Here is a 22,284-nt window from a genome sequence, read left to right as displayed (position 1 = left end):
CCCACCCTGGGTGGGTCCCCTAAGGGAGGGGACCTACCCTAAGTGTTCCCATGTTCTTGCTCTTGAAGGCGATGCCTGCGTTGTTGACCAGCACGTCCAGGCCCCCGTACTCCTTGCTCAGAGAGTCGGATATGGCGCAGCTGCTGTGCGTTGATGTCTAGCAGGTGGAAGTGGCCACACAGCCTGCACCTCGTCCCTCACCGTGAGCAGCATGTCCCCCGAGAACTGCTGGCACAGGTGGAGCACGAAGCTGAGGCCCTTGTTGGCTCCAGTCACCAGCAGCAGGGGAGCGGTTGATGACAGGGTCATCAAGGTCAAGCAAGGCCCTGTGTGGTGAGTGGATTGTGTTGTAGGCCATACTGAGGGCTCGTGGTGTAGACAGTCAGAGATACCAATGGAAGTGTGTTGTAGATTCCAGTGCTGTGCCTCCTTCAGCACAAGGCCCTTCCTCAGTCTCGCCATCAAAGGAGAGACCAAATGTTCCAGAAGGTTCCCTAGTGAGCCTATACCAGATCCATCCCTTCCAGGGTTGCACTCTGAGCCCAATGAGGACTCCTTCCTCTTAGGATCTCAACTCTGAGCCAAGCAGTGGTTCAGGGAGTACTGGTGTGCTCCCCACAACAAAGGTGGTGGGTGACGGGTTAATAGAGCACTAGAGATTGATAGCATTCAAGTGAACTATTTTGGGAGACCTCAGAGGGAAAAGAAGAGAGCAGAGTAATTGTCTTGGGAATGTGTCCTTCCTCCGCAAAATGGGAATGGTTGCTTTCCTCTAAAATACAGTGAAGTTGTCTGTCCAGGGAAACTGCTTCTCAGGATACAGATCCCCTTGCTTTCTTAAGGGAAAATCAAGAGGGAGAAATCAGTCCTGTGCTGAGACTTGGCTGTGGGCAGGGCTCCTTCCTCTGTGTGATTCCAGGGGGCCCCAGCGCGAGGGGATGTTTTTGAAAATTAGTGTGAGACAGGCCAGTGATTGGAATGTTTTATTCCATGGGTACATGTGCATATGATTGTTACAATGCCTGCTTGTAGTCCAACCTCACACTTAATAAGCAGTGTAGATAGTTTGGATTATTTTTAAAGTATCGAGGAGAAAAGGTCTTTGTGATACCAGGTTACATTTCCAAACTAGCAGTAGAGATTCTATTGTCTTGACCTAGACTTTGATTTTCCTCATGGGTCAGTTTAGAAATAGAAGCTACCATACAGTACTGTATGGTGAATAACATAAAAAAATATTATTATAAAAAAAAAGAAAAGAAATACAAGCTAACAGGAAGGAAATCAACAGCCTTGCTGAAGGGAAAACTAAAGGAAACAGGGTACTTATTTTTTATTTTATTTTATTTTTTAAAAGATTTTATGTTTAAGTAATCTCTGCACCCAACTTGGGTTCGCTCAAACTTACAACTTTAAGATGAAGAGTGCCGAGCTAAACCATTTGAGCCAGCCAGGGGCCCCAAAGGAAACCTCACTTTCAAAATAAAAGACTTAAGCTTGCTTGCATGGGCCTTCGGTTTTCTTTTCTGTTAGCCTGAAAATCCCCGGTGAAGAGTGAAAAGTAATCATGAGAGGAGACGGGTCTGTAGCACATGGATACTTCTGTGAGGGGAGGGACGTGGTGGGCATTCACGGAGCCCACGGGGAGCCAGGCTGGATGTGGGGCAGTAGGAACTTCCGCTCAGGGTCATGGATGTGTCAGGCCCCACTACAGGGGCTCATGATGGAGGACACTTTGCCTGGCCATTGTTTTCAGCCTGTCCACCTGTATCAGTTCACTTCCTCTTCACAGCAGTGCTATGACGTACGCCCCCTTGTTCACCTGAGGACACTGACAAAGAGCAACATGCAGGATTTTGCTTAAGGTCACCTGGTTAGGTGGCAGAGCCAGGACCTTTTAGTGTCCTGCTGTTTGTGTTGAGAGCTTTCAAAGAGGACAGTGGAAAGAATAGTATTGTGGACAGCCATGTCTTCACCAGACTAGCCGCAACAATGACGAATGTTTCACTGTCGTTACGTGTTCCCCTTCTGTTGGTATTTTGCTGACCCGCGTTAATGTTACAAACCCGGTGACCCTTTATCCCTACGTGAATAACACATTCACCTTGGGGAGATTTGACAATCATTCTTTCATATCCATTGATACCCATCCACATTCACTTTCCCCTCGTCTCAGCTGGTCCTAGAGATGTATCTGAAGCGCCCACTCCCGTTTCACACCTCGCAGTTGTTTCTCCCCCAGTGAATTTGATATTTAACGAGACCACAGAGGATGTCTATCTCTCGTGGGGTTTCCCATGTCATAGTAGAGGCTCAGCGGGTATGCTCGCCAGTGAAATCCAGCCCCATTCATGGTTACTATATGGCCTGTGGTGACTTTCAAACTAAAACAGGAGATTTGAGTAGGTCCAACAGAGACGATTGGCCTTTAAAGGCCAAAATACTTACTCTCTGGACCTTTCACTAATGTTTACCAAGCGCTCATTTAATCTGTCCCTTTTCTTGACCTTCCTTAGGGTGGTCCTTAGTACTTAGTGTACTAAATGATGGTGATACTTGGATTCGTTGCCATGAAACAGTCTGCACACATGGATATTTACTTAGAATTTTTTATTTCTTCTCTTTCTTCCATTCATTATTATCATTGATGCCAATTTTTCTCCTCTTATATCACAGAGGAAATCACAAGAAACCTTATAGAATTAGTAGCTAATTCAATGTGGGTACTCGGTAGGGATAGTGATTCTTTATATATATATATATATATATATATATATTTTTTTTTTTTTTTTTTTTGATAAGGATATTGTTGACAGTATAACATTGTTTTGGTCAGTCATGGGTAGAGTAGAGGTGGGAGCCAGGAAGGTAACTGACAGAGGAGTGCCCATCGTTCCACTTTCTTCTCCATAACAAACTCCGCATGTGGCCTCTCAGCATCCGAGGGCAAAAGGGCCAAGTAGACAGGGGTCTCTGCTCCTTCTTCTGGGCTTTTGATGACTGTTGGTCCACCCAGGGCTGTTCTTACCCACCCAGGACAGCAGGCATTCAGGAGGATCTTGTCCCCTCTCCTCTGCTCACTCAGGTTCCTGGCATGGATTCTGGACAGGACCGTGACACCCATCTTGGACACTGCCTATGGGACTAGTTGTATATCAGGCCAGCCCTCCTTCTGCTGTACTCCTTTCTTTGTGTCTTCCACAAACTGGATCATGAGCCCCACCAGCTCCTCCTCTGTGATGGTCTCATTCATAAATTTCTGCTGCAGTTCTGGGCTGCATGATTTAAGGGCTGCGAAGCTTATTACGCTAGACACATTCACTACTCTGCCTAAAATACAACAGAGAGAGTCATGTAGCATGGTATGCACGAGGATGATGAATACCGAAACTGCTAGCATTTGTCCATTTGGGACAAATTCCCAGTTGGCTGAGTGTTAGTGAACACTGCCTCTGTAAGTGACGGACATGATACAGTCTTGAACCTTGTCTTACCCATAATGTCTCAGAGGATGTGAGACAAATGATCTCAATCGGTCTGGGCAGTGACCAGCTGTCCCATAAAGAGAAGATCGTGCCTTATACAGGAACGTGCTAAGCAGAGTGATAGGAGGCACTCCCTGACGTCATGAGTAGAGAGCCGCTTTTCCTCATAAGCCCCCTTTGGGACCACATGGAGATCTTGTGGCCACTCGGGCAGTGTTGTATAAATAGGTGTCTACGGAACCACAAAGAGCTGATCACTTAACTGAGGGCCTCTTGAAGGTGAGCAGACTGCATCGGGTCTGGTAGATTGTCACCGTGCTCTCGGTAGGAAAAACAAGTCTCCTCAGTGGGCTGAACTGCAAGGGTTTTCTCCTTTTGGGGTTGTTATTGGCTCAGAAGGAGTGACTAATGTCCTGGCAGTATGGTCATGGAAAGGAGCTGTGGAAAACGAATCTGTTAAATGGATGCTTTTAAGAGAAATGATGTTGGTGCTAAAACATGGATGACCCCTAAGAGCGTTATTCAAAATTAAAAAGCCAGTCACAAAAGACCGCTCATGGTGTGATGCTCCATACATGGGATGTCCGGAAAAGGAAATGGAGGGAGAGAGTGTAGATTGGTGGTTGCTTGGGGCAGGGGGGATGGGGGAACAGAGGGCTGGTAGCTAAGGGCACCGGATCTCCCTGGGCTCTGGACAGTGTGCTAATCTAGAAGCAGTGGTGGTTGCATAACTCTGTCCATTACTAAACTCCGCGGAGTTGGATATCTGATGGGGGAAGCGTCCGATATGTGAACTGTATCTCAATAAAGCTGTTAAAAGTGTAAACATTACAGAGTTCCCAATAAGTCGTTTTTGAAAGTATAGTTCTTATTTATAACACTGTACTTATATTGACATGAGTAATTGTTTACAGTTTTTATATTGAAATGAGTATTTTCTTAATATCTTTTTCAAAATAAATGCATAGTGTAATTAAAGAGAAAGAGAAGGAGAAGTGTTTATCACTTTAGAGAGTGTATCCTTTAATTCGAGAATATGAATTTAGGGGGATGGGGGGAATGCCATGGAATGTGGGAAAGGACATACATGGCCGAGATACTGACTGCCTGGTGAAGACAATGGGGGCACCTGGTGGTTGTAGATTCTTGCTTTTTTTTTTTTTTTTTTTTGTGGCTCATTAATTCAGTAAAACTCTATTATGAAGAAACGATTTAATGAAGAATCAACATCTGCTATCCCTCATTGTCCTTAGGCTCACAGTTGTCTTGTTTTCTCCTTCCATGCCAAAAACCAGAGCAAACACGGGCCTTGGAATGTGTTCTGCCCCCACAGAGAACTGACGAAGTCATTCAGGATTTTCTTTCTGTCTTAGGTTGTGAAGTATGGGAGAGGAGGGACGGTATTGGCTTTTGTTGTGCTAGTTATGATTTCTCCCAGATAGTCTCCCTAAAGGGAAAGTCCTGGTAACATGGCCGCAGTGGCTGCCATCCCCTCAAGTAATGGAAGAACTCTCCTATGTCAAAAGGCAAGAAAACCCTGCTTTTCCACTGAGAAGACAGCCTGCATTTCCATGTCCATAAAGTCTAGTTTCCCTGAGGCAAGATGAATTGTTTGATGAGAACCTGCCTTAGCAAATGCAGGGGAGCACTCACTCCTCTTTCTGGTCCAAGGCCAACACACAGCATGGACCAACACTGTTCAGTCAGTGAGGAAAATTTCTCGGCCAGAAGTCATTTTTGCCTCCTAAGGGAATACCTGTAGGATGTGTGGTGGTGGCACAAGGAACTCCATCCCACTCAAGTGTTGTGATGAGTGAAGGAGTCGGTGATATCTGAGAGAGCTGTCCTTTGGATACCAGTGAAGCCAGTGTTCAAAGAAGTTGTAGAAATTTCCAGGACAGAAGAGGAATCAGGGGCAGAACAGAGTCAAGTGTACCTGCATGTCGTCGGTTCATGCTAGAGATCTTAATCTTTCTAAAATCATCAGCTTGTCTTAATGAGTGTAGTAAAAGGGTGGTGGTTCCCTGCATCACGTTCTCGTGGGGAAGTATTACAGTAGTTGACAAGCAAGGAATTCAGGAGTTTGTTTTGTGCAGAGTATAGAAGGGGAAGGGAGCGGATGGGCCTGGAGTTTGGCAGGTCTGATGACAGAGATGCCTACAGGTGATGCCCAGGGCTTGGGCTTTGACCCGGAAGGACTTTTGGGAGTAAGCAAGCCCTCAGAGAGCAGAGAGAATGCCCCGAGAGGAAGAGACTGAAGAAGCCACGTGTCTAGGAGGGTGGCAAGGATACAGAAATGAAAGGCGAGTGTGTGTTGTAGAGCTGGGATGGAGGAGAGGCGTGGGGATAAAGGCCATAGGGCATCTCCTAGGACCTGGTCCCTAATCAAGTGCTGGACATGGTGACCTCATTATTCGTGGTGAGTGGGATGGTGGGGTCTGTGATGAGGGTGGTTTTGGGTAATGGTGAGTGTCATTAGGTAGTGTAGATGTTTACATGGGGGTGTAGGTTGGGGGCTGGAAGGGTGGGATTTGGGGAGGGGGTAGAGGGCACCCTGAGGAGAAGGAGAAGCAGGAAGAGAACGATGTGTGTCTGGAGCTCTGAGAATGTTCTACGCCGGTGACCGATGTTAGGGGGGCCTGAGGAGTTTGGAGAGGGAGGAGTCCACTAGTCTGAATAAAATTTCTGGGAGACAGGCAGAGGGAGGAGAATGGGTCGAGAAAGAATCCTCAGGGAATTTCCCCTGTGAGTGGCATGGAGTCAAAAAAAGCCTCTCTGAGGAGAGATTTCAATGAGGACTTGAGGAAAGGACAGAGCCAGTTGTGAGGATCAGGGGTTCAGAGGGCGCTGGTGACTGCAGGACGAGTGTGTAAGAGTCCTGAGGCAGATGGCACCTGTCTAGGTGGAGACACAGCAGTCAGGCTGGTGTGGCTGAGCAGGGAGAGGGGCCTGGGTCTGTATTCGGAACAGAGAGGCAGGGGCAGATCATACCAGAAACACCACAGCTTGGGCCCCTGATGAGGCTCACCTTGGGCTTTCATTAGAGGCAGCAGTTCTGTGCACACAGCTCGGGTACCAAAGAAGTTTGTTTTCATAGTCACTTCTGCTGGAATGTGAAGGGGTGTGGGATCAGCAGCTGTTAGGTGAGGGGAGAATAGATTAATGAATAGAGGCCATGGGAGAGGATTCCAGGAGTGACAGTTACATGTTCTTGGACGTGCAACCTGGTGCATTGTCATTAATCTCTGGGCTAGTGAGCTGTAATTTCCCAATGTGACGTGTGTGGTTTAATGCCGTGTAGCTTGGCAAGTTGGCATCATTCCAGGAAGTTAAGCGGAAAGTGCTGTTGGGATTTCTGTGTCTCTCTGTTGGCGGTTCGCGTTTATCACAAAATAATTTAAACATTCACTGAAATGCTCTGATCCAAACTGAATTAAACTTGCAAAAATCTCCGTCAGGTCCCTGAGATTAATCCACGGCAATGCCACGGAGCTCTGGGCTTAAAACCTTGCCACCGCCAGAGGCTTCTTCTCTCCCTGTGCCTGCAGTCTAGCCTCTCTCCCTAGGGAGGCCCTTCTCGACCCCATAGGAGCTCTGACCCTCCAGCAGCATTCAGGGACCACGCCCAACCCCCACGGGAAGTGCCCTGAGAGAAGTCTCCAGCCCTAAGTCTTCCCGGGTCCTTACTCTTGAATACGATGCCCGCGTTGTTGACCAGCACATCCAGGCCCCCGAACTCTTGCGCAGGAAGTCGCGCAGGACCCGGATGCTCTGCAGGTCGTCGATGTCCAGCTGGTGGAAGCGGGGACTCAGGCCCTCGGCCTGGAGCTGCTGCACAGCTGCCCGGCCCCGCGCCTCGTCCCGCGCCGTGAGCACCACGTCCCCCGTGAACTGCCGGCACAGCTGCTGCACGATGGCGAAGCCGATGCCCTTGTTGGCCCCGGTCACCAGCGCCACTCGGGGGGCTGACGCCATGGCGGTGTGCAGCGCAAGCACTGCCCTGTGTGCTGAGCAGATGGTGCTGTGGGCCCCACGGAGGGCTGGCGGTGCAGAGGCTGACAAGGACAGAGATGCCAGTGCACCTGTGCTCTAGGATCCAGCACTGTGGCTCCCAGTGCCCAAGGCCCCGCCTCAGTCCCTCCATTGTAGGAGGGGCCAAATGTTCCAGTTGTGTCCCTCCATCAGCTGCACCTTGAACCCGGCCGAGATTCTACCCTCTCAAGTTCCCTCTTTTGAGGCAAACAATGGCTCAGGTTGGACTGAAATGCTCGCGAAAGGTGGTTGGTGATGGGATAAGGGGGCTAGGGATTCACAGTAGTTGACCTAAAATAATTTTGGGAAAACCACAAAAGGGAAAAAGGAGTGGAGACATTGTCTCGGGAATGTGTCCTTTCTCTGCGGAATGGGAATGCTTGGGTTTTTCCGAGGTGCATTGAAATTTCTGGCGTGGGGAAAGTGCTTCTGAGGGTAGAGGTCCCCTTCCTTTCGTAGGAGAAACTCAAGGAGGAGAAATAGAGAATCAGTCCTGTGCTGAGACTTGGCTGTGGGCTGGGCTCTCCCTCTGTGTGATTCTGAGGATCTCCAGGTGGGAGGGGATGTTTATGAAGCCGCTGGGGGCCAAGGTATTGATTGGAATGTTGGATTTAGGGGCACCTGGGAGGCTCAGTCGTTAAGCATCTAGCTTTGGCTCCAGGCGTGATCCTTGTGTTATGGGATCAAGCCCCACGTCAGGGTCCTCTGCTGGGAGCCTGCTTCTTCCTCTCCCACTCCCCCTCCTGTATTCCCTCTCTGGCTGTCTGTCTGTCTGTCAATCAATCAGTAAATAAAATCTTTAAAAAAAAAAGGAATGTTGGATTTAATGATTACATAATCCCATTGGTCTAAGGTGCCTACTTTATGGGTTAGTTGAGGTTCACAGTTCAGAAGTATTTTATATATTGAGGTGTTATTTTTTAAAATATCAAGGCAAAAAGACCTATGTGACCTCAGAGTATTTTTGCAAATTTGCAGTGGAGATCCTGTGTGTTCTTGTTGACATCAATAATCCTCATTTGTCAGTTTAGAAACGCAAATAGGAAAAGAAGAGAAAAATTAAATGCAAAATAACAGGGAGGAAGTTTTCAGCGTTTTTGACATGAAAAACTTGAAAAATAAGGACCCTACCCTTGCTTCCAGGGTCTCTCACCTTTCATTTGGGTGAGGCTGAAAACCCCTGGCGTAGAGTGAAAAATAATCAGTATAGAAGAGGCACCTTTCCAACATGCATATTCCTGTGAAGGGAGGCATGCGGTGGACGTTCAGTCAGGCCCACCGGGAGCCTGGCATGGATGGGGCGGTAAGAATCTTCTCGTCACACTGGGGTCTTGGGCCTCACTCCCGGGCACTCATCACCACACACAATCCATACTCAGTTTTCTCCGTTGTCTCAGAGGGCCCTGTGGATGTGTCTATGTTCCCTCTGCCATTTCACACTTGGTAATTGTTTTTCTTCCCAGTGCGTTTGATAATCAGAGACCACAGGGGTGTCTTCCCTTCATGGTGTCGTCCATGCTCTACTCGAGGCCTGTACAATGGGCTGCATGCCACGTCCAACCTTGCTCTTGGTTTGTATACTGTCTGTGGTTACTTTCGTGCTACAACAGCAGACCTGGGGAGATCGACAGGAGCGTGTGGCCTGAGAAGCCAAACATATTACTCTCTGCCTCTTGTGTAACGTGTGCTTACCCTTGAGTGAAACTCCGACTGCTCCTGGTCTTATTAGGTGTAGTGCACTTCTCAGCTGGCTCAGCATAGAAAGAGTCTGCACAAATAGGCATGGATAGAGAACATTTATTCATCCCCGGGGTTCATTATTTCACTGATTTTATTTATTTTGTCCCTGATCACAGCGGAAAAAAAAAAAAAAAAATCTTCCCTGAGTTAGTAGGCTCCTCAAATTGAATACTCAGCAGGGATATTTTATATATATATATTTTTTCTGAGGATAGGGAAATTATCGACAGTAGAAGAGTCCTTTTGGTCAAAGGAGGGGACTATCATAAGGGATCCATGGACGGATCCGTGAATGAAGCTCACCATTTTTCCACTTTCTTCTCCATAACAAACTCCCCATGAGGCCCCTCAGCATCTGAGGGCAAAAGGGCCAAGTAGACAGGGGTCTCCGCTCCTTCCTCTGGGCTTTTAGTGGCTCTAGGTCCTGCCATGTCTGTTCTCACCCACCCAGGGCAGCAGGCGTTCAGTAGGATCTTGTCCCCTCTCCTCTGCTCACTCAGGTTCCTGGCATGGATTCTGGACAGCACAGTGACACCGATTTTTGTCACTCCATAGGCGGTGTCAGGCCAGCCCTCTTTCCTGTGCACGCCTTTCTTTGTGTCTTCCACGAACTTGTTCATGAGCCCCACCAGCTCCTCCTCGGTGATGGTCTCGCTTCTAAACTTCTGCTGTAGTTCTGGGCTGCAGTTTTTAAGGGCTCTCAGACTCACCATGCTAGACACGTTCACCACTCTGCCTAAAATACAACACAAAATGTCATGTAGAAAGACACAGGAATGACGAATAGCAATTTTGCTAAGATGTTGTTGGAGAAAATTTCCACTTGAGACTTCATTAATTTGCTATGAGCGTTAACGAGGACTGTCTGTGTGAGTGACGACTATGATACGGTCTTGAAACTTGTCATACCCACAGTCTCTGATGATGCCTGAGAAATACTCTAAGGGGGAGGAACTGAGCAGGTGTTCTGCGGGAAAATGGAAACGCTGTAAAGAACCTGCTAAGGAGAATGTAAGAAGACATTCACTGCTTTCAAGAGTGGATGACCTCTTTCTCCCTCAGGCCACCTTTGGGACCACCTGAGGATCTTATGGTCAGTGGGGAGGCGTCTACAATCAGGTCTGTACAGACCAGTAAAGAGCTGAATGGTGTAAGGAGGGCCGTTCCATCTGGTTTGGAAGGCTGCTATTTTGTTTGAGGATGGTAAGGACAGATTATTAGCCTGGTCTGACTTGCATGGTGATGAGTCTATGATGGGGATTTTATGAACTTGGGAGTGTGTTATGGCCTGAGAATACAGTCATGGAGAGAGGCAGTGGAAAACCAGGGGACTGAAAGAGATCTGTGTAGGGGCATGGGCTTATGGAAGTCAGTGGGGCAATTCAGGGGGCAGATTAAAGCTGGACATGTCAGTGCCCCTCAGAAGAACCCTTCCCAGGACTGGAATGGGAGTGGAACCAGCAAGTGGATATCCTGTTGTGCCTGTATGAAGTGGCCATCTAGTCCGTGAGAGGAGTGGAAATGGGAGAGCTGGAGCAATGCATGCAGAGCTGGGGTAATTGTTGACATGGACTCGTGCACCCTGTGAGGCAAAAAATGCTAATGACTCTTGTGTTTCTCAGCAAAAGAGACAAAGCCTGGAGATGGTTATGGGAGAGATGGCCCAAGGGGAAGGTCCTGCACAGAGCTGGCAAGTTGGGTGGAAGGTAGTAGCTTGAGAGGCTCCAAATGGGTCCGGACGAGTCAAGGCACTATTATGGACCAAGCTTTGGTTAAACCCAGAAGATGCCAGTGTTCAAGCAGTATAGCGGGATGAGAACAGAAGATGCTGCAACTTTTTGGACTAAGGTGTTACATTTCTGCAGGCCAAGCAACACGTTCTCTTCTGCAGACAAGTGTTTCCACAGAGAACTGGAACAGGCCTCTGGATCCCCGGTTGTCTCAAACACGAGATAAAGGTACGTGGGGCTTAGACACATTCACTGCACGTATTCACACTCAGCATGAGTGGGGTGGGTGCCAAGGGACCATCCCACTGGACAGATTCCTCTGCTTCGCTGGGGACTCTGGGGAGAGGGTGTGGGGGAAGATGCTAACTTGACCTTACAGTTCTTCCCTACATTATCTCAACTTCCTTTTCTTCCCACTCTTACCGTGGTCCCAGGACCAGGGCTGCAATTGTGGAAATGGGAAGCAGGGATAATTTTGAAAGAAGAAACTGTATAACTATAGCTTTAAGTCCTTATGTGGGAATTCCTAAGGGAATAATGGAGCGAATTGTCTCTTCCCCCACCTGGGAAACCTGGATGACAGTGAACATAGCTGTGGTTAAAACAATCCACTCATTCTAGACTTATGCAGCCTTTTCCTATAGTAATGGGAGTGGACTGGAGGGAAGGCACTCCTTCGACTAGTATCATTGCAGGTAATCAGGACCAGCACAGAGGCTGAACTTGATGTCCCTTTGAAAGGTGAATGGGGATGTCAGGTGGAAGAGGGAGGTGGGAGGAGGAGGAATGAGGATAATGCATGAGCAGGGGGTTATGCAACAAGAGACATCCAATATTACAGCCCGGGGTGGGGGGCAGTACAGGTGCCCCATCCATGTGGAAATGTACCACTGGTGTGAGGCTGTCAGCAACTCTGGCCACATGTGAGTGTGCAGGCCTCCTGGCGACCATGAGGAGGGGTCTTCCCCCAGGCTGGACAGGTCTGGGAAGACATCCTGAGGAGCGTGAGTGGCAGGAAGAGAAGGATGTGTGTCTGGAGCTCTGGGAATGTCTAGGCAGGTGACCGATGTTAGGGGGGCCTTAGAAGTTTGAAGAGTGAGGAATCCACTAGTGTGAGTAAAATCCGTGGGAGAGAGTGTGAGGGAACAGAAAGGGTCCAGGTAGGAATCCTCAGGGTTCTGCACCTGTGAGTGGCACGGAGTGAGTAAAAGGCCCTGTGAGGAGAGATCTGAATGACGACTTGACGGATAAGACAGGCAGTTGTGAAGGAGAGGCCGGACAAAGGGCACTGCTGATTGCAGGATGAGTAAGCGTTCTGAGGCAGAGGGGCACCTGTCCAGGTGGAGACACAGCAATCAGGCCGGTGTGGCTGAGCAGGGAGAGGGGCCAGGGGTCTGTAGGTGAGGCCAGAGAGGCAGGGGCAGATCATGCCAGAAACACCACAGCTTGGGCCCCTGATGAGGCTCACCTTGGGGTTTCATTAGAGGCAGCAGTTCAGTGCACACATCTCGAGTACCAAAGAAGTTTGTTTTCATGGTCACTTCTGCTTGAATATCAAATGGTGTGGGATCATCAGCTTCCGGGGGAGAAAGAGAGTAGTGTTAATAGTAGCCTTGTGGCAAAATTCCACAGAATGACATATATTAAATAAGTGCATGTGAAATCTGGTGAAATGTGTAAAACTGGCATCTAGTTAACAGTATGTTGCACTGACAATGTTCTTATTTTAATATGCTGTAGTGGTATAAGATCACACCATTGGGGGAGGCTGGGTGAAGAGGTGGTGCACAGGTGGGATCTCTTGTTAACAAATTTGTGCAGTTTTCTTGTTTATTTCAAAATGCAGTAAAAATAACCCAGCTGCCCCCAAATCCAATCTTAGAGAAACACTCTGACAATCTCGAAAAAGTCCCCAGGAATCGGAGGAAACACAAAGGTCACTCAGGCTGATAAGTCCTGCAATTTCTGTTGGACTCTGTTGGTGCTGCAGCGCTGTCTGTCCATCCCTCCTCCCTCCCTAAGGAGCCATTTTGGATGCCACAGGCGTTAGGAGCCCGACCGCATGGATTCCCCAACAGATGGAGCCCACCCTGGTAGGGGGAGCTCCGGGGGTCCACGTCCCCTCCCAGCTCCCATCCCCTTACTCTTGAAAGCGATGCCCGCGTTGTTGACCAGCACGTCCAGGCCCCCGTACTCCTTGCGCAGGAAGTCCCGCAGGGCGCGGATGCTCTGCAGGTCGTCGATGTCCAGCTTGTGGAAGCGGGGACTCAGGCCCTCGGCCTGGAGCTGCTGCACGGCCGCCAGGCCCCGCGCCTCGTCCCGCGCCGTGAGCACCACGTCCCCCGAGAACTGCTGGCACAGGTCGCGCACGATGGCGAAGCCGATGCCCTTGTTGGCCCCGGTCACCAGCGCCACTCGGGTGGCTGACGACATGGCTGTGTGTGTGTGAAGGAGGGGACGCGCAAGAAGTAGTTGCCCGGAGAGCGGACCAGCGGAGCTTGTTCAGCACAGTGCCTCGGTTTGTGGGCAGGGTTCGGTGCGCCTGCGCGAGGCCAGAGGTTGCTAGGTGCGCCCCGGCAGATCGCGCCCCCTTAGGGCGTGGCTTCCCGTGACCCTCCCAAGGTCGGTGGAGAACTGGAAGGTCTAATAGGTCGGTTTATAAACCTGGGGGTGGGTGGCCGTGGTTGCCCTGGCGACAGCCCTGCCCTGCTGCGGAGGTAATCGTTCTAATTGGCCAAGTCAGTCAGTGAACTTTTATCTCTGGTTTTCCATGAGTTTTCCTGGTATTCTCCCAACAATGAAACTAGTTGTGTGTGCACTTGAGGAAATAGCGTAGTTTTCCAGACTTTTTTTTTTTTTTTACCTGATGCTTAAAAAAATCTCTTGAACTGAAGTCTTTGGAACTATAGTTGTGAAAAAAGCTGCTAGTAGCATGGCAAGGGATCATGTGTGTGTTGTTTTCTTCCTTAAGTATGTGAAAACAAATCTATTTACTAATCCTGGCTGGTTTTTACATAATAGTGGGGAGCATTCACTGATAAGTCACAGGATTACCTCCCTAGATGTTTGCAGGATCATCAAGTTACTGGTATCCAGGTCCTGCAAGGTAGGGGTTTGAGGGGGATTTGAAGCCCTTTCTCACACTCAAAATAGCTTGTCAGGGTCCATCTTATTATCCTCATTTTAAAGTGAGGAAATGGATCCTCAGGAAGTTTGTGAATTAATTTGGTGTTGGGAAATGATTTTTCTTTCTCTTATTTCCATTCACCCGGAGGAATAGGGACTATTAAATCCAGTCTCATTTGTGTACTGTCCCCATAAGGGAGCCACAGCCACTAGTGGCTATTTAAATGTAAATTTAATCGAAATAATACAATTTTATATTCAGTCTTTGGTTGCATTACCTACATGTCAAGTGCTCAGTAGTCACATGTGTTAGTGGACACTGTATTGGGCAGTGCTGATCTGCAGTATTTCCATCACAACAGAAAGTTACAAGCAGTGCTTTAGATAGATTCCAATTTTGTTCCACTTTCAAGGTGGGTTTCCAAGCAGTTGCAAAAAACAAAAACTAACAATCTGGGAAAGACCTTTGCTTTCTTTGACCTAAATTTTTTTTTTTTTAAAGATTTTATTTATTTATTCGACAGGATAGAGACAGCCAGCGAGAGAGGGAACACAAGCAGGGGGAGTGGGAGAGGAAGAAGCAGGCTCATAGTGGAGGAGCCCGATGTGGGGCTCAATCCCATAACACTGGGATCATGCCCTGGGCCGAAGGCAGACGCTTAACCGCTGTGCCACCCAGGCGCCCCTTTTTGACCTAAATTTTTATTGAGATAATTGCAGATTCACATACAGTAAAAAAAAGTACAGCGATTCCTTATACTTTACCCAGTTTTCCTCTATGGTAATGTTTTACAGCACAATAGTAAAGTATCATACTGAGGATGTCAACATCAAAACAATCCACTAATCATATTCAGATTTCCTCGGTTTTATTTGTACTTAATAGTGTGTGTATTTGGATCTATACAATTTTATCACATGTAGGTTTGTCTGTCCACCACTACAGTCCAGACGTAAAACATTTCCATCAGCAGAAGGACCCCCATTGCTTTTTTATAGCCAAACATACTCTATTGTCTACCCTCTCACTCTGTATTGGCTGGAACCAGTAGTCAGTTCCTCATTTTAAAAATTGTTTTAATATGTTAACATAGATGGACTTGTGCAGTGTAACCTTTGGGGAGGTTTTTTTTTTTTTTTCCTCCACTCAAGATAACTAAGATCTTTGTTTTGGATTTTCTTCTTTTATCCAAATGTATACTTGGTTAGTCATTTGCTGGCTTCTCTCCACATTACATCTTACTTTCTTCTATAGCTGGGTGAGCCAGTGTTAGAAGGAAGTGCGAGGAATTAAATTCACCTAGAGAGCCATTCACAGATAGCATATGGTGTGCCAGAAACTTTGGGCATGGTGAGGGCCTGCTGTTTCAAAAGGCAAATTCCAAGAGGGCTGTGAATTATATTTTCTGCCTGATTTGTTTATCCTTTTAGTACTGATCCCAACACAAGACTTGAGGTCTTTTAGTCAATGAGGCAGGACACTCAAGAAAATACAATACATAAAATATCACAGGGAAATAAGAATTTAGCATATGATGAAAGTGGTATTAACAATTAATGGGGGGAAGAAAGAATTATTCCAAAAATGGTCCTGGGGAAAGGGAGTGATAATTGCATAATGTCATCAGTTAATTTCTATAAAGAGAAAAAAGTGCTTTCTCACTTTTAAATTTACAGTTTTATAAATGCAACCATAAAATGAGTATAAGAAAATATAACTAAAATTTGTGGGAAAAGGACTTTGTAAGCATAAGAACAGGGGAAGAATCACAAAGGAAAGGACAGATTTGAGTATGGGAAACATTTTGCAACTTTTTTTGAAAACATGCTCGTTTAGAGCCAGTGAATGAAGCTCATTTGGATGATTTTTAATTTTTTTTCCCTCCTGTCAAATTTGGATCTTGACCCTGGCTGTGTGTTTGTGAGGCCCCTACCACTTTGCATATATAGCCGCTTGTCTGACTTCTGAACAACTTGAGAAATGAAACAAAGGAGGAGAGATGGAGACCCCAGATCTCTGTTGGTACTAGCTAGCTTGGAAGATATTGCTTCGTTGTGAGTCAACTCTGAGATCATTCTGGCTGCTAGATGGAGAAAGAATGTTTATCACATCTCTTAACTCATGGAATGAACTCACATCTTTACTATCCACTGGTCCAAAGTAGTTATTTTATTTGCCTGAGAGTACCCAGTTCTATGGTGTCTGTTAACATAGAAGATGTAGGAAAAACAGTCCTGTTAAATGACCAGTTATTAAGCTCTCAGGGTCTTCTCTTGCCCATGATTATTTACACTCCTAGAGCTCCACTTCTTACATATTTTGCTTGTTTTGGATGTTCAGTAAGTCTTCTTAAAAGGGTGGAGCATGGATTTTGATTCCCAGAATCAAATTGTGGCTGAGATACTTAGTAGATATGTAACTCTAAGCAATTTACTTAATTTTGTGAAAGATAAACAACACTGGATACTGTTTAACGTGGTAAGGAGAGATTTTAATCAGTAATATACTATTGAAATATGGAAGTGGGTCCAGCATGAACTGAACTCAAACTTGGATTTGTGCAGAGGTGGCTGAGTGTTTTAAAGGGAGAATGAGGGGGGGGGGGCGCCTGGGTGGCACAGCGGTTGGGCGTCTGACTTCGGCTCAGGGCATAATCCCGGTGTTCTGGGTTCGAGCCCCACATCAGGCTCTTCCGCTATGAGCCTGCTTCTTCCTCTCCCACTCCCCCTGCTTGTGTTCCCTCTCTCGCTGGCTGTCGCTATCTCTGTTAAATAAATAAAATCTTAAAAAAAAAAAAAATAAAGGGAGAATGAGGGAGTAGAGGGGGAAGGGAGGTGCTTGAGTAGAGTTGGGGAAATGAAAAATTATGAAGAGTGGGTCAGTGTAAATGTCATTAGGCCAGCTGTGTGGGCTACACAGAGACTGGGAGAAGCTTTTTTTTTTTTTTGTAAGATAGAACAAGTGGCTTTAATGATCCAATTTTTATACCATGGTGTCTGCAAGTCAGTACAACTCATGGCATGAGAGATTTTCTGTACCAGCTATTGGGGCTGAACGACTCCAAAGTGACTTCAGATTTCTTTGTCTACTTGAAGTAGGATTAAAATACCGGCAGCTTTGAGCTATCAGAAACTATGTTAGTGTTTGCTTTTTAAAAATATAATTTTAACGTGTGTGTGTGTTGGGGGGAAATGAAATCAGTGTACTGAGGTTGCAAATTTTATAGGCCAAGACTGAGTTCTAGCTAGAGGAAGGCTCAGAAGAGCCTGGCTATAGAGTTTGCTCAAGGAGAGAATCTTTGCCAATTCCCATCTAGAAAATGGGGCTATCAGTGTTTTCCTCCCTCATAAAAGGAAAATACTTGTCTCTTGGGATGCTTTTCTTCCTGTCTTGAGTTCACTTGTGTGAGAATGTGATGCTTGGAGCTGCAGCAATGCTGTCTTGACACTAAAAAGAAACAAACTAACATGTGAATAGCTAACTCCCTAAGAATGGCATTGTGGAAAATTAGAGCCTTGATCCTTGATGATGGCATTGAATCACAGGTCCAAATCTGGAACCAACTATTCCCACCCATCCTTTTCTTTTCTTTTCTTTTTCTCTTTTTTTCTCTCTTTCTTCTTTCTTTCTTTCTTTCTTTCTTTCTTTCTTTCTTTCTTTCTTTCTTTCTTTTCTTCCTTCCTTCCTTCTTTTCTTTCTTTCTTTGTGCTTGAGTGGTGGGAGTTGGCAGAGAGAGAGGGAGAGAATCTTAAGCAGGCTCCATGCTCAGCGTGGAGCCCAATGTGGGGCTCAATCTCACAACCCTGATACCATGACCTGAGCTAAAATCAAGAGTCAGATGCTTAACTGACTGAGCCACCCAGTGGGCCCCATCCCTCCTTTACTTTTCAATAAGCTTAATTTTAGAATATATTTACTGAAAGGTTGCAAATGTAGTAGAGAATTCCTCATCAAATTCCCATTATTAACATCTATTATTTGTCACGAGTAAAAAAAGCAACATGGAACAGTAGTATTAATTAAGCTCCGTGCTTTATTTGGATTTTACTAGCTTTCCTCCTAATATTTTTCTTCTATTCCAGGACGCCCTCCAGAATACCACATTACATTACATGTAACTGTCATGTCTCCTTAGTTTTTTTGTTTTTGTTTTTGTTTGTTTTTGGTTTATGAGAGATTCTGAGTTTGCTTGTTTTCATGAACTTTGACAGATTTTGTCAAAGTACATGGTCGGGTGTTTTTGGGGTTGTTCGATATTTTTCCCAAGAAGAATTGGGATTATGGGTTTTGGGGAGAAATACCATAGAGGTGAAGTACCCTTCTTCTTCTTTTTTTTTTTTTTTTTAAGATTTTATTTATTTATTTGACAGAGAGAGACAGCCAGCGAGAGAGGGAACACAAGCAGGGGGAGTGGGAGAGGAAGAAGCAGGCTCACAGCAGAAGAGCCTGATGTGGGACTCGATTCTGCAACGCCGGGATCACGCCCTGAGCCGAAGGCAGACGCTTAACCGCTGTGCCACCCAGGCGCCCCTGAAGTACCCTTCTTATATCTGGGGAGCACGCTATCAACATGATTTATCACCATTAATCCTCATTACCTGACCAAGGTTTCTCCACTGGAGTTAATTTTCTTCCCTCTCCATACTGTAGTCTTGGGAAGCAAGTCACTAAGTATAGTGGGGAGGGGGTGGGCAGATAAATTGAGCTCCATATCCAAGAAGGATCTGTAATTCTGTAACGCTGGGACTGGGGTACCTAAGCTCAAGCAAGTGAAGTGGGGCTAGGCCGGGCCCTGGCCGACCAAGGGCGGGCGGGGCGGGGCGGGGCGGGGGCAAAGGTTGCCAGGTGGGGCCAGACGCAGGTCCCCAGGGCGAGGCGGAGGTCGAAGGACGGAGGGAGGAGGAGGGGAACTGACTGCTTTAAGGGCCGGGCGGTGCCGCGCTGCGCGCCGGAGGAGGTCCCGCCCCTCTTCTAGGGAGAGAAGGACTGCGCAGGCGGACGTTACCGAGCGCAGCTTCCCCGCCCGCGTGCCGCTGGGTTTATTTACCCCTGACCGCCCCGCCCCCTCGGCTGGGCGGGGCGGTCCCGGCGCTTCCGGGAAAGCCGGCGCAGGCGCAGGCGCACGCCAGGAGGCGGCGGCCACAGCGCAGCGGGACATCCGCCCGGCGACTGAGGGCTTAGGTTGGTGGAGGCTTGAGGCGGCGTGACTGCTCTCGGCCTCTCCCACTGCTCCTTGGGCCAGTTGCTTAACTCGCGTTCGTCTGGGCCGCTGTTCTGGGCTTCCTCGCGCGCTGGCCCCGCCGCCGCGCCGAGGTGAGCCGGAAGGACTTGCGGGGTGGCGGAAGCTGTGGGACGCGGGATACCTGGGTCCCGGCGCGGCTAGTGCTGGAGCTTTCCTTATGTTTTCACTTATTTGGTGTGAAAAGAACAGCTCAGCTCTCAGACACCCACCAGCCTGGCGTTACGCTGCGTCCTGCAGTAACCCCCCCGTCATCTGGACATCCTTCAGCGGATGTCGCTCCAGAAGCCGTGGTTGAGGCGCGCTGGGGGATGCGCAGGAGCCTGCGGCCGAGAGTTGGTCCCTCTAGGGCCCGAGGCTCAGCCTCAAGTGCGAGTCCAGGGCGGGTGGGAGCGAGGCCGGGGGTTAGCCGTGCTGTCACCGGGCGTCCGGGTGCTGGCGGGGCTCTGGGCACCGGAGGGGACGAGCGGCGTTTGGCTCCGGGACCCGGCTCGCAGCCTTTGGGTAGATCAGGGAGCCTTCCACTGCTGCAGTGGGATGTTAATAGTGCCTGAACTTCTTGTTACTCATTTCTGTCTTAGTAGTAGTGGATTTTAAAACCAGTAGTATGGTTAAAATGCACATATATGCACATAAGTAGTTTTCATGTTACGTCATTTATGTGCTCATAAATATATAAGTCACAGAACAGGAGGATACAAAAGTAATAGTAAAAGCCCCCCCCCCCGCATGTTTTTTGAGTATCCTTCCTTAAATTCTCTTGTTTTATAAATATACAGAATGTGTCAAAAGCAAACCCAAAAAGGATCATTAGATGTTCTGCAACTTTATTTTTCATTTAATATATCTTGAACATTTGGACACCTTAGCACATACCTTCTTCCTATTAATGGCTGCATAATGCTCCACTCCATTGTCCGTATCATTCTGGTGAGGTTAATGGATTTCTTTTTTTATTCTTCCAAAGAAGTAGCATGTAGAAACTATAATAGTAATTTTTGGATTTCATGACCATTTCTTTGTTCTGTCTGCTTTCTTGGCTCTCATTCCCTCCCTAATCTGTTGCAAACCCCGTTTACTTATATTGATTTCAGTATCCTGGTTCTAAGAACAAATCATTGTTTCCTTCCTATTAAAAGAGGGTCTTTTTTTTTTCTCTAAGACTTTTTAGCTGATGAGGGCTTCGTGCCTACTGTTTTTTCAAAGTGTGGTAGGTTGGTGCTTAGTTAATGTTGATTAGACTCGAGATATGTAAGTCACCAAAGCACACAGTTGTGAATCAGTTATGAGGATTTTGATGTTTAATCAGCATTTAGTAGGACCTCAAGATAAAAACTATTTTAGAAGGACCGGTATAATGGGCATTCCCTTACTGCACAAGGAATCATGATTTAGCTCACAGTATAAATGTTTTGTGTACCTAAACACTTTAGAGAAATGGTTTACCAAATAACATAAGTTTGTGTAATTAAATCCTTGTAGGTACAAAGAATAGTGATTGTCATACAATTGGAAAGAAAGGCAAAGAAAATGCTTTTTGTTCTAGATTGGGCAGCTGGACAGAAACTGCAGTTTTAGGATGAGGAAAGGAAGAGGAAGAACAAGCCGGATCAGAAGACGGAAACTCTTCAGAAGTTCTGTATCAAGAGGAGGTATAGTTTTGATCTTTTGGTGCCAGTGATGAAAAGAAGGAGTCCTTTGTGGAGTGATGTTAACAGATACATGTATCTTTTCTCAAAGACACATGGGCAATGTTCAAAGAGAATATTTCTTAAAGAATACTCTTTTTAATAGTGCCATTACGTTCTTTTAAACCCTTGTGGGACTGTGAATATATTTCCCATTGCTTCAACTTTGTCTTCTCTAGGGATGACTCCCAGGTTTCTGTGTCCAGTGCTGACCTTCCTCCTGACCTCCAGCTACCTGAAGAATATCAGTGTTTGGATATAGATTCATCATTTCAGATTCAGTGTAACAGAGTCTGAACAAGACATTGTATATGAAGTGCTTGGCCAGGTGGAAAGTACTACATAAATGCAGTCGTTACCTTTGATAAAAATTAATAAAACTGTTCCGAGTTGACCCCAAGCCTGTCAGAAACTCTTAGCTGACCCCAAGCCTGTCAGCACCAGCTGAGGCAGTCTTTTTACTATTTCTTTCTTTGCTCTCTGTGGCCAGTGTCCTAAATGTCATCTAGTTTTTCTTAGGTTAGCTTCTCCCTCTCTGTTTTACTACTGGAAGATGATTTTAGGTGGCTCTTTGCTGGTGTAGCAACACCCTTGTTTTTCTTCCCTGCTAGTTATTCCATTTGTTGCTGTGAGTCTGACTTTCCTAAGGGACTACTCATATGTTGCTTTTTTGGTTTAAAAGCCTCCAGGGATTTTTCATTCCCTTTTGCATGATATCTGTGGCCTCTATCCTACCACTGCTGTACCAGAAGAATGTTCTCTCCATGCTGCTCCCTGGGCACAGCACACAAATGTCTACCTTTACCATTCCTCATAATTCGTCAGTCTAGAACGCCTGTTTTCCTTCTCCCTGCTTATTCAGTTTTTTTCCAACCTTTAAGGCTGAGTTGAGATCTTATATTTTTAGTAACGTCATTTTCAGTTTTCACTAACATCACCCTTTGTTATGATGCTTATTGGGTGTTATTCTTAAGGACCTGTGGTTTTTTAGTTGTTTCTTATCTTATTTCCCAACTAAGTTGTCAGCTTTTGAAGTTGAAGGACATGTTGAACATTCCCCACTGTGGTTAACATAGTGCTGTGTGTATAGTAGTTGCTCATTAAATGTTCACTGATTAAATGCTGTTACCATAAAATCTATTCTCTACTTTATGGTAGGATATTTTGGAAGGCTTAAATCTTGGATCTTGGTTTGTGGGTTCTTTTTTTTTATCATGTTTTAAAAAAAGTTTTATTGAGGCAT

The 22,284-nt window shown here is 46.7% G+C and overlaps 2 protein-coding genes and 1 pseudogene across 17 annotated transcripts in view; 1 reads left to right on the top strand and 2 right to left on the bottom strand.

Moving 5' to 3' along the window:
* Positions 1 to 2,814: 2,814 nt before the first annotated feature.
* On the bottom strand, positions 2,815 to 9,191 carry LOC130542640 (carbonyl reductase [NADPH] 1-like; annotated as a pseudogene).
* Positions 9,192 to 9,294: 103 nt separating this feature from the next.
* LOC130542639 (carbonyl reductase [NADPH] 1) lies at positions 9,295 to 13,539 on the bottom strand. Its single transcript, XM_057306744.1, has 3 exons — positions 13,132 to 13,539; positions 12,456 to 12,563; positions 9,295 to 9,993 (listed from the first exon to the last, which is right to left on the bottom strand). The coding sequence occupies exons 1-3, from the start codon at positions 13,418 to 13,420 to the stop codon at positions 9,557 to 9,559; spliced, it is 834 nt and encodes a 277-aa protein (XP_057162727.1). The 5' UTR covers positions 13,421 to 13,539; the 3' UTR covers positions 9,295 to 9,556.
* Positions 13,540 to 19,435: 5,896 nt separating this feature from the next.
* Positions 19,436 to 22,284, top strand: part of SETD4 (SET domain containing 4) — a 184,343-nt gene continuing 181,494 nt past the window's right edge. For 8 of the 16 annotated variants that reach the window (XR_008957322.1, XR_008957324.1, XR_008957323.1 and 5 more), the window contains exons 1-2: positions 19,437 to 19,722; positions 20,900 to 21,005. Coding sequence is in view for 7 of the 16 variants with exons in the window: in XM_057306739.1 (XP_057162722.1) it covers positions 19,627 to 19,722; positions 20,900 to 21,005 (202 nt within the window). In the remaining 9 variants the exon portion in view is untranslated. Of the gene's footprint in view, positions 20,284 to 20,899; positions 21,006 to 22,284 lie in introns of all 16 variants that reach the window. The other 8 variants (XM_057306743.1, XM_026507051.4, XM_026506939.4 and 5 more) reach the window with 4 other exon arrangements.

This window comes from Ursus arctos, unplaced genomic scaffold, assembly GCF_023065955.2.
Source record: "Ursus arctos isolate Adak ecotype North America unplaced genomic scaffold, UrsArc2.0 scaffold_4, whole genome shotgun sequence".
NCBI lineage: Eukaryota > Metazoa > Chordata > Mammalia > Carnivora > Ursidae > Ursus > Ursus arctos.
Note: the sequence above shows the minus strand (reverse complement) of the source record. Positions and strands in the feature narration are given on the sequence as shown.